Source organism: Tachysurus fulvidraco, chromosome 8, assembly GCF_022655615.1.
Source record: "Tachysurus fulvidraco isolate hzauxx_2018 chromosome 8, HZAU_PFXX_2.0, whole genome shotgun sequence".
NCBI classification, from domain to species: Eukaryota; Metazoa; Chordata; class Actinopteri; order Siluriformes; family Bagridae; genus Tachysurus; species Tachysurus fulvidraco.
This window is the reverse complement of record NC_062525.1, coordinates 19,885,036-19,896,277: the sequence shown is the minus strand read 5'-3', so window position 1 is coordinate 19,896,277 and position 11,242 is coordinate 19,885,036. Positions and strand designations below refer to the sequence as shown.

Sequence of the window (11,242 nt, the reverse complement as noted above, 5' to 3'; positions counted from 1 at the left end):
AGACCGTACTTCCTTAGTTGGCGTAGAAAGTACAGTACATCTGCTGGGCCTTTTTGATGATGGAGTTTAAGTTGCACTCCCATTTCAGGTCTTGGGAAATGGTAGTGCCCAGAAACTTGAAGGCCTCCACAGATGACACCGGGCTGTTGGATATTGTGAGGGGGTATAGTGTTGGGGGGTCTTTCCTAAAGTCCACTATCATCTCCACAGTTTTGAGGGTGTTTAGCTCTAGACTGTTCTGACTGCACCATAGCACCAGCCACTTCGCCTCCTGCCGGTATGCAGACTCATCGCCATCTTGGATGAGACTGTATCATCTGCAAATTTCAGGAGTTTAACAGTTTGGTCACTTGAAGTGCAGTCATTGGTGTAGAGGGAGAATAGCAGTTGGGAGAGGACACATCCCTGTGGAACGCCAGTGCTGATTGTCCAAATGCTGGAGCTGACACCTCCCAGTCTCACTTGTTGTTTCCTGTCTGTCAGGAAGCTGGTGATCCACTGACAGATGGAAGGGGGTATAGTGAGCCTTAGGAGTTTGGAGTGGAGAATTTCCAGAATTATAGTATTAAAGGCCGAACTGAAGTCAACAAACAGAATCCGGGCATATGTCCCTGGGCAGTCCAGGTGTTGCAGAATGTAGTGAAGCCCGATGTTCACTGCATTGTTCACTGATCTGTTTGCACAGTAGGCAAACTGTAGGGGATCCAGAATCTGTTCTGTTTCAGTCTTTAGGTGGGCATATACCAGCTGTTCAAAGGTCTTCATGACAACAGCGACAGGCCTGTAGTCATTCAGTCCACTGATGGAGGGTTTCTTGGGGACCGGGATGATTGTGGAGAGTTTAAAACAGGAGGGGACTTCACACAGCTCCAGTGATCTGTTGAAGATATGGGTGAAGATAGGAGCCAGTTGGTCGGCACATGCTTTGAGACAGGAGGGGGAGACCCCGTATGAATGTTCGTATGAATGGCATGGAGATGTGTGTGTCTCATAACTCAAACCAAAAAATCTAATAATAGTGTTGATCTTTATAGCCATTGCTTGTTAAAGGTGGTGTGTAGAAAAGTAATTTAGGAGACATTTAGTCATCTAATATCGCTTTTCTTTTTAGCATGACTGGGTCATTTTGATCGAACATAACAGAAGTGTGAAAAGTACGAAATATTTGACCTAAAAACTATTTGAGACTAGCTTTTTCTTAACTCCTTGCTTTACTAATGACTTATCTTTTTTTTTTTATTATTTTGGACCTAATATCAGGCTTAACATTTAATACACACTGAGGAGACTAAACATAAACATAAAATCCTCTTCATTATAGTTCAGTGATAAAGGCACAAATGTTTTTTTTTTTGTCAGAAAAGATGAACGATTTAGTAATACTAATTTCTGTATAAAATTTGTGTTTGCTCTTCTGGAATTTTTTTTTCTTTAACAAAATAAAGAACATTGAATGATGAAAAAAGTTGTGAAGCGGATCTCGTCACACTGATACCGGAAGTGGAATTTTGAATTTGTTCGTTAACAAACTACTCCTTTCCTAATAGTGCCAGCTTATTATTATTATTATTATTATTATTATTATTATTATTATTATTATTATTATTATTATTATTATTATTGACAAATGTTAAAAAAGCACTTTAATACTACTTAATAAACCCTGTTTATAAACCTTCAAAATAGACATGGTTTTTATTTGTGAAATTAAAAAGTAATGGTGGCTTATTAATATTGAAACGTCATACACGGCGACTTGATCTCATTTACAAAATGTAATATATTTATTTTCACAATATTTATTTATTGTCTGTCTGTTTGTTTGTTTGTTTGTTGGCTCAGCTTTTATTTTGCCCATAACATTCTAGAGTGACATTTCCATAGTAACGCAACGGGACCCACTGGAGGATTGTGGGTAGAGTAGTCATTGATCAAATTGTATAATTCTTCTTCTTTCTTTTTTTTATTATTATTTTAATTGTATAAATATTACTTAAAAGTCACGCTAACGACAGGTTGCATTATGGTTAAAGAAATTATTAAATATAGGGCTAATTCATGACCTGTCACTTTCACTTCCGGAAGTAGCCAGTTTCAGCTCTATGGCAACGTCACCCGTGTTGCGTATGCGCGTGCGCTTTTTTCCGCCTGTCTACGGCGTTTAATGTTTGTGTGCGTGTGTTTGAGTCTGCTTTACCGAACCGAGTTAGCGCGTTTGTTACGGTTCCGACCCGCTGAGGCGCGCGACATGGCTGCGGCGGCACCAAACTCGAGCCCGAGCACGAACTCGAATCCAGGCCGGAGCTCAGGTTCGAGTTCATGCACGAGCGCGGAGGAGGCGCACCGGCCCGCGGCGGCAGCGGCGGCGGCGGCGGCGGCTCTGGCAAGTGACGGTGAACCCGAGGATGCCGAGCAATTCTCTTCAGCGCTGCACTGCTCGGAGCTCGTGCGGCGACAGAACGAGCAGCGGAAGCTAGGACTGTTCTGCGACGTCACGTTAGCGTTTAGTGGCGGCGGAGGAAGAGGAGGAGAAGGAGGAGGAGAAGGTGCGGGCGGTGGGTACGAGCTCGGTGCGCACCGCTCCGTGCTCGCAGCTGCCACTGATTACTTCACACCGCTGCTCGGGGGTCAGTTCGCGGAGTCCGTGTCGCGGCGCGTGGAGATGAAGGAGTGGAGCAGCGAGGCGGGGCCCGAGCGCGAGACCGTCGAGAGCGTCGTGCAGTTCATGTACACCGGAGAGATCCGCGTCAGCACGAGCAACGTGCACGAGGTTCTGGAGCTCGCGGACAGGTGAGAACTGAACCTGTATAACCTTGTTGTATAGAATCTGCTGCTTATCTGCTTTAAAGGTGCAGTGCGTTGTCAAAGCTGTACATATCACTGCCATCATCATCATCATCATCATCATCATCATGTCACCCGTGCTCATAGGTTACAGTAAAAGATCAGAAATCGTTCACCTGCTGTTTCCAATCTTCTTAGTAGTAACTGACAGACTGCCACTTCTGCTCTTGTAGCTCATCCGCCTCATGCTTCAGTGTGTCGTGTTTTATGAGATGTTTTTCTGCTCAGCATTGTATGATTACTTGCTTTACTGTGTTCCTGGCAACTTTTAAACCACGTTGAACACGTTTCTTCTCATTTTTCAATTAGTTGTGAATGTTAACTGAAACTCTTTACTTGTATCTGTTTGGTCTTAATACATAATCCTCCTGCTTCCTCATTGGCTGATTAGATAACTGCATGAATCAGGAGTTCCTAACAAAGTGGTCAGTGAGCGTATCTGAGTGTAGATCTGTGAAAATGATTGAGTTAACACACCTTAAAGTTATCGCTTCACCTCAGAGTCTGTAGACGTCTTCCATAATTGATAAACATACATGTTTCTAACCAGAGAAGGATTCACCATTTTCCTAGTTTTACACCACAAGCTCCTGTGAATGTGCTGTTACTATAGTAACGATTACATATTACAAAGAGTGTAGAAAATATAAAGCTGTGATAGTGCTGAGTTATAACTACAGATTACATCTCTTAATTAGCACAAGCACAAGTCTTTTACCTTCCAATAAAATGACCAATTGCTGAGAATATCAACCATCCAGACTGGAAGATACAAGAATATAATATTAATATATCAATTCCAAGACAGTATGTTTTGTTGCCATAGCAAGATCATCGTCATTTGTTTTTCATTATAATTGATAATTATAATTGACCCACATCATCAAAAACACTATATTTAGTTGTCCAAGCACCAATGTCCAGACAAAAATGCTTACTTAAGGGGCCGTTTAGATCCAAGGGTCCCTGTGCTGGTGGACGCTGATGATCCCATTTTGTTTTGATTCTGAAATTTTTTTCTTTTGGTCCACCAGGTTTCTGCTGGTGCAGCTGAAGGAGTTCTGTGGCGATTTCCTGAAGCGGAAGCTGAGCTTGGCAAACTGCGTAGCCGTGCACAGCCTGGCGCACATGTACACGCTAGATCAGCTGGCGTTACGTGCTGCGGAAATGATACGCCGCAACTTCCACAGGGTGATCCAAGACGACGAGTTCTACACGCTCCCGTTCCACTTGGTGCGTGACTGGCTGAGTGATGCTGAGATTACCGTTGACTCAGAGGAGGTTTTATTTGATGCTGTTGTCAAGTGGGTGCGTCGGGGCAATGAGGACAGAGAGAGGCACTTCGAGGAGCTTTTCCGCCTCCTTAGGCTGCCTCAGATCAAGCCCACTTACCTGACAAGGGTGGTGAAGAATGAACCGCTCGTGGCGCGGAACGAGGGATGTCTCAAACTCGTCTCGGATGCCGTGGAGAGTCACGCTATCCGTTTTGAGAACCATAAAAAGTCATCGTCCGACTCAGAATTCTGGGCTGCTTTCCAGCCTCGATTCGGACAAAACATGGACGTCATCATGGTGGTCGGGGGCGTTTCGGAAGGAGGCGACTATCTGAGCGAGTGTGTTGGGTATTTCGTGTATGAAGATCGTTGGGTGAACCTTCCACACATCCATAATCACCTTGATGGCCACGCGATCGCAGTTACGGATTCGTATGTCTATGTCGCAGGATCGATGGAGCCTGGATTCGCCAAAACGGTGGAAAGATACAACCCGAATCGCAACACTTGGGAACAAGTGAGCAATCTCACGACTCGTAAGCACTCATTCGGATTGACATGTGTCAAAAATATCCTCTACAGCATCGGAGGGCACGGGAATTTCAGCCCAGGATTTAAGGATGTAAGTGTTTATGAACCAGAGCAGGACAAATGGCACAACCTGGAATCTGCACCAAAAATCTTGCGAGACGTTAAAGCGATTAGTGTCGAAGATCGATACGTTTATGTAACGGCAAGGACACCTGTTGATACAGACAACGATGATGGGCTGAAAACAGTGACAACGCGCTACGACACTGAGAGCCGTCAGTGGCAGGAGGTTGATTCTTTGCCCCTGATTGACAATTATTGCCTCTTCCAGATGGCGGTGTCATCCACTAATTTTTACCACACCGCGTCCTGCTGCCCGAGAAGTTACACTAATGTTCGAGATGAAGTTGCACGGCAGAAAATTAGTGCTCGAATCTCAGACGAGATCCTTGAAAGCCTGCCTCCGGAGGTGACCAGTGTTGAAGGAGCTGCCGTGTGCTTCCTCGGAGACGATGTGTTTGTCATTGGCGGCTGGAAAAACAGTGACGACGTGGACAAGCAGTACCGAAAAGAGGCTTACCGGTACTGTGCTGAGAGGAAACGATGGATGCTGCTTCCTCCGATGCCACAGCCTCGTTGCCGGGCGACCGCATGCCATGTCCGGATCCCCTACCGCTTCCTGTATGGGTGCCAGAGGTATCCGATGCCTCAGAATTTAGCGAGACAGCGTGACCGGATGCAGCAGATGCAGCAGCTTCATCGGCGCACGCTTACCCTGCGCAGGCAGCTGCAGTCCCAGATTGAATGCTGAAGTAACAAACAATTATGGTGGTGTTTTGTGTCCAAGCTGAAGGTAGAAAGTCCTCCGGGCCGCCCGGTAGTGATGAGGAGCTGCTATGAGTTCGTGAATACTTTTAACATCTTTTTGGTCCAGCTTTCATCTTTTCACCGAGGAAACAGAGGTCAGCAACCTTGATTGTGATTGTGTTGAAAGTGATGGTGCCAGATGCTGGAAAATGTCCTCCACACCGAGGCACAGATGAACGAGGAGAGTCCTGCCATTTTCAGTGTATTAACAGTTCTGTGTATATTTATTTGGTAACATTTTGGATTCTGGGAATGAAATGGAAGCCACAGTGAGAGCATCATGAGCAGGCTGGACTGTTGCAGTCAGTGATAATCGCGTGTTTTTAATTAGTGCCACTGGGGGGCGACAACAAACGCTGAGCTATCAATTACATTCCACCATTACGGGTTTCATGTTGTGTTTCGTGTACAATATTTGTCAAGCTTTTTATGGAAGCCATCGCTTTAAGAAGCTGAAAATTCTCTAAATTTACTCAAGAACCCTTTAGATTGTTAGGTAACCTCATAAAAATCAATAACAACCTCTAAACATAGTTAAATGTCAAGAGATGGTGAGTTTAAATCCTGATGTTGTCACTGTCGTCCACCTTTATTGATGTACAGCATTACTTCGTGCCTGTACCGTGTTTGATTGGCTGTTTGAAATAGCATCACCTCTGTGAATTTTCATGCTAAAAAAAAATGAAAATGTCCATGAAGCCCATGAAATGCTCTGATCTAACAGTCAGGCTGTAGCTTTTTCAGTTTCAGCTAAGAATGTGAGTTTGTGTATATTTTATAATGTATAGTGAAACGTTTCATTGTTTACTCTCTATTATTTTCTTGTATAGTTTTTGTCTGATGCTCCACCCGGCCAATAGAGGGCAATAAAGAGCGAACAACATTTAGTCATTACCCAATACATGGTGAGCTACGTGTTCAGACCCGACAACCTTTTCACATTTTGTGTAGAAACACCACGTTTGAACAAGTGATTTGTGAAGCAGTCTTATCAAATCGTCCAGTGTAATGCTACACGCTATTCCTCTAATAGTCAGCAGGTCTGAATATTTCATATTTATTTCTTTTTGTTCTTCTTTTTGTACAGGAACGTCCGATTTCCCCAAGCTCATGTGTACCGCCCATATACGTAGCTGTACATGGTGTCAGTGAAGCATCACTTTACCAGCTTCAGCTTTTTGCCTTAATTTAGCATCAGATGAAGAACCAGCATCATGGTCTGTAATGATCTGCTGCGCACTTGACTTGACTACGAGTGTCCTGTATCTTAATTTATATCATCTTAGGAGGGATGACTAAAATGTTAGAATTTATACCTTTTTTTTTTTTTACTTAATCAGATGTCTTGCACTTTGCCACATTCCTGATTTGCATATTTTTGCTACTCATTGGGTCCTGCACTTGAAACCTGTAGAGAATTTTACTTGTCTTCTTGGCGTCTTAATCATTATTGCTGCTATGGCTGTGTTTCTATGTGACCTTATCAAACCTTTTTTGTTTACGTCTCCTCATTTGTGTCAATGGCAGTTTCGTTACTTTCAATTTTCTATTCACACTTCAGATGTCACGTGAGCTGGTTTTGTTCCTGTTCTTGCAAATCACCATTTTAAAAACCTACCGATAGATTTGTGGTATTTAAGTAACAGACTTAGGTGACATTACCGTACTCATTGCTTTCTTTATTGTCCGCTCTTTAACACAACACAGGTCTGTGAGGAGGAAGTCGGTTGACGTGGCGGATGCGGTAATTACAGTACAGAACACAATTATGACACACAATGTTAAACAATTATTATGTCTTACAGCATTACATGAGTCAGCTTTTAGGTTCTACCTCACAATGTGTGTTAGCGGCGGTTTGTGTTACATTGTTACCTTGAACGCATCACTGCCACACAAGGAGAAGAAATCCCCATTGTCTCATCATTCTGAGATTCATGTTATTACAAGAACACATCTCACTACTGCAAGAAAACATGTTGTTATCAGAAAGCAGGTTATTATGAGAGAGAGAAATCTGTTGAGAAAACGTTATAGTTTTTATAGTGATGTGTAGGAGAATTTCTCATGAGAATCCGATGTTTTCCTGCAGTAATGCATTGATTTTCTTGTGAAAACATGTTTTGATTTTTTTTTAAAGCGTAGCGAGCTGTTTCTCTTGTAATTAAGCTTTATTGCTGATAATAATGAGATGCTAACACTCTCACTTTTTCCCCCCCTGTGTAGCAAAACTACACTTTTGTATGCAATTCTTGTTCTTGGTTTTCTTTTTTTTTTTTTCAAACTGCACATGAATGTGTGAGAAACAGCTTTATTCTGTTGTACAGATGTGTTCATACTCATCAAATGATTAATTGCTAGTATCAATTCCAAGCAATTGGTCACCTGCTAGTGATCTGAGTGACTGTAAACACGACATTCCTTCTGTGTGTCTGAGCGAGTGTGTGCATGTGGGTGTTGCGGAGGGAGTGTTGCCGAGTGTGTGACAAAGTGAGTGTGTGAGCGGTGCGGAGTGTGTAGTGCACTCACACTACTGTCACTTAAATATTTCATATAATTCATGAGCATCAAAGAAGTATTTTTAATCCAGTCATTTGATTTCTGTTTTTTTTTAGCATCTGATTTTAAACAGCTGTGAATTTATGGAGGTTCTGATAAAAAAATAATAATAATAATGATGTGACTTGAGAAACTTCTCAGGCATTTCTTAGTTTTTTTTTCTTCTGTCCTTAAATCTTAGGCTCGAGATTTACTGTTTGTTCTTCAGATTTCAGCACAAAATGAGTTCAGCGTCTGTATTTTTTTCCAACAATATGACGACTCAACATGTTAAACGTCTGTGTTCCAACAAAAGCATTGCCATTATGATTAAATGAAATCGATCACATGTTAAATGAGTCAGTGTTACACAGAGAAGCGAGCGAGAGCAGCACTAGCGCCTGATCATGTGATCATCAAACGGATGGTGAGAGTAGATGTAAAAATGATTTATCGCAAAATCTACCTTTGTGAGCAAAAATGTACAGATTGCTGCACCAGTAAAATGTTTATACTGAGATCAAATGAACAGAATAGGAACTTGTGACTTCTGAAGATTTCAGGAGTGTTGCTATTATATATATTAATAATAAGCAGCTGCATTTCAGTCCTTCAGATCGCCATGTGTTGATACTGTGAGCTACAGTTGAAAAAATCATACGTCAAATTTCGTTCGAAATCCTTTTACACTCCAAATGAAAGAAACTAGCTTATGGGGACGATATTCAGCTTACAGTTCTGGTGCTAAACCACCTTGAAGCGTTTTTGAGATGTCTGTCTTCTGCTACAGTGAACAAGTCCAAAGAAGTTCCTGCCTGTGTGCAAGAGTGTGTGAGACTGTGACTGAGAATGTGTGTGTGTGTGTGTGAGAGAGAGAGAGAGAGAGAGAGAGAGAGAGTATGTATGTGAGACTGTGTGTGTGTTTGTGTCTGAAGCCAGCCTAAATGTGCCAGATATGTTTAAAAAAAAAAAAAGGGAAATTGATCATGTTGATGCTTTTGTGAAATAATTTAAAGTCTGTAAAGATCATAATCTATAATATATTGAAGTCTATAAGTCTCAGTATATTGCATTATATATTTTGCTTTGCATGTGTTAGCAGGATTGCACAGCAAGATGTGGATTGCAATAAAAAGATAAAAAAATACAAAAAACATTTGATTTTCTTGTGTGTGTGTGTGTGTGTGTGTGTGTGTGTGTGTGTGTGTGTGTGTGTGTGTGTGTGTGTGTGTGTGTGTGTGTGTGTGTGAGAGAGAGAGAGAGAGAGAGAGAGATTTAATTCATATAATTAACTTTAAGTCCCAGCAGAACCTAAGAGAAATAGTCTATTCCCTTGTTTGTTCAATGATCCTTCAATGGACCTGTCCAAATGGCCCCAGAAAAAACCCCCCAGCTCATTTGAAATAAAAACCTGGAGAGAGAGGTACTGCCAATGAGATCATAGTTGCTTCAATAGGTAAAACTCTTCAACCCGAAAGCCTGAAATTTGCTCTTACTTTTGGTGTTCAAGAATTATAAATCATATTCCAAAAGAAAAATTCAGTTGGATTATAAAATTTAATCAGTCTGCTGATTATTGTTACTTCCTGTTTCTATGAGAGACTTACAAAACCAAGACATCCACTGGCCATCATTCCTGACACACTAACTATACTATTTGATTATGCTTCAAATTATGTAAATTTTCCATTCGATTCTATATTCTAAAAATAAGAAATACACAAAGCTGATATCGCACAATCGCTGTTGGAACAAAACAAAGTTTAAAGTTCGTTTAAATGACTATCTATGCCTTGTAAAGGAGATTTAAATCCTTAGTTAACTTCTCAACAAAAAAAAAAGGAAAAACAGCGATACCGAGTGATATAGTACATAGAAACATAGCTTCTTTATCCGAGTTTTGCTCATTTTTATTTTAATGAAATATTTGGATGGTAGTTATTGACATCCAGGTAGTTTGTGATCTGTTGGTGGGAGATACCAAGCTCTCGCTATTTTATGTAATCAAAGTCTGACTTTCAAACATCATCAATGGAAGGAAGGAATGATACAGCCGTGCGTTTAGGACATGGAAACCTCTGAACTAAATCAAAAGGGCACGCACAGCTAAAATGAATTCCCGCATGGAGATGGAGACATTAGATGAAATGTCCATAAGTGGCACTAGTGGTGAGTGTGTTACACATTATGGATAAGGGCTAGCTAGCTAGCAGCTTTTTTAAATGCATTCTCAGGGAAAGAGCAACATGTATTGAAATTATAGTACAGTGTCCTTATTATATGTGAGTTTAGGTTTGTGTTTGTGTCTTTTTTAATATAAATATGAAGCTACAAACATGGAGAAAAAAACATCAGATTTATTAATTTATTAGTTAATTATCGAGTAACCACTTTATCTTGTTCAGAGTAGAAGCATTAATATAAAATACAGAAGCAGTTCAAATATTACACATGATCATAATTTAAAAAATGTTGAGACACAAAGAGATTGATGAAGAAATCAAATCTACAATCAAGCTTAAACATTACACTGTGATTACACTGTTTACATGTCTAGACTCTTCAAAGGGGGTTCTTTACTTTTCAAACCTTTTTCAAATCGCTTTTATTTTGATAGCATATTTTAAAAAACTAATACATTTAAGTTCAGCAGGAGTGAAAGAGTTTTTTAATCATTGTATTTTTAACAGATGATTTAAAAGTGTAAACATAGTATAAACAATATTGTTGGTGTCTGTTGATGTCAATGATTATGTCAACAAAATAAACTGATATGTTAATATTGTAGAAACAAGTTACATTTAGAAATTCATGTTTAATGAATTGTAATTGTAATTCTGACAAATAAGAGGGAATTTAAACCTCTTGAGTAGTGATGTCCCCAAATTCAGAAGCAGCTGCACTGATATTCCACCTTGTGTAGAGATAATGACATGAAACTTGTGCTTCTGTCTGCATTTTATCACAGACTATTTTTATCAATGTAGTTTATATCACATACAGATACTGAACCGTTTGGACCATTAACACAGCACTTTTGGACACAGCACATTTAGAGTGCTGGAATATTAAGACATACATACAGCATGCACTGTTATCTATTATTAATAAATAACAATTAAAAGAAATTATAGTTACAATAAATAGACTACTTCTACTAAATAGACTGTGTGTTTTTATTTATCAGG

At 40.5% G+C, this 11,242-nt stretch overlaps 1 protein-coding gene across 7 annotated transcripts; it reads left to right on the top strand.

Annotated features, from left to right (window-relative positions):
- The first annotated feature begins 1,912 nt into the window (after positions 1 to 1,912).
- Positions 1,913 to 9,884, top strand: klhl11 (kelch-like family member 11). Of its 7 annotated transcripts, none has more exons than XR_003445208.2 (4): positions 1,913 to 2,790; positions 3,879 to 5,611; positions 6,347 to 6,421; positions 6,604 to 9,884. XR_003445208.2 is itself a non-coding variant. In XM_027176908.2 (2 exons), the coding sequence occupies exons 1-2, from the start codon at positions 2,165 to 2,167 to the stop codon at positions 5,458 to 5,460; spliced, it is 2,208 nt and encodes a 735-aa protein (XP_027032709.2). In that variant the 5' UTR covers positions 1,913 to 2,164; the 3' UTR covers positions 5,461 to 9,884. The 7 variants fall into 7 exon arrangements, 1 of the variants encoding a protein (XP_027032709.2); XR_003445206.2 differs by having other exon boundaries at positions 3,879 to 5,718; XR_007143632.1 differs by lacking the exon at positions 6,347 to 6,421.
- Positions 9,885 to 11,242: the final 1,358 nt, after the last annotated feature.

Excerpts from the sequence above, each read along its gene's own strand:
- klhl11 (XM_027176908.2), top strand. The coding sequence starts at position 2,165 with ATGTTTGTGTGCGTGTGTTTGAGTCTGCTTTACCGAACCGAGTTAGCG. Across the intron at positions 2,791-3,878 it reads GTTCTGGAGCTCGCGGACAG|GTTTCTGCTGGTGCAGCTGA; the intron begins GTGAGAACTGAA and ends TTGGTCCACCAG.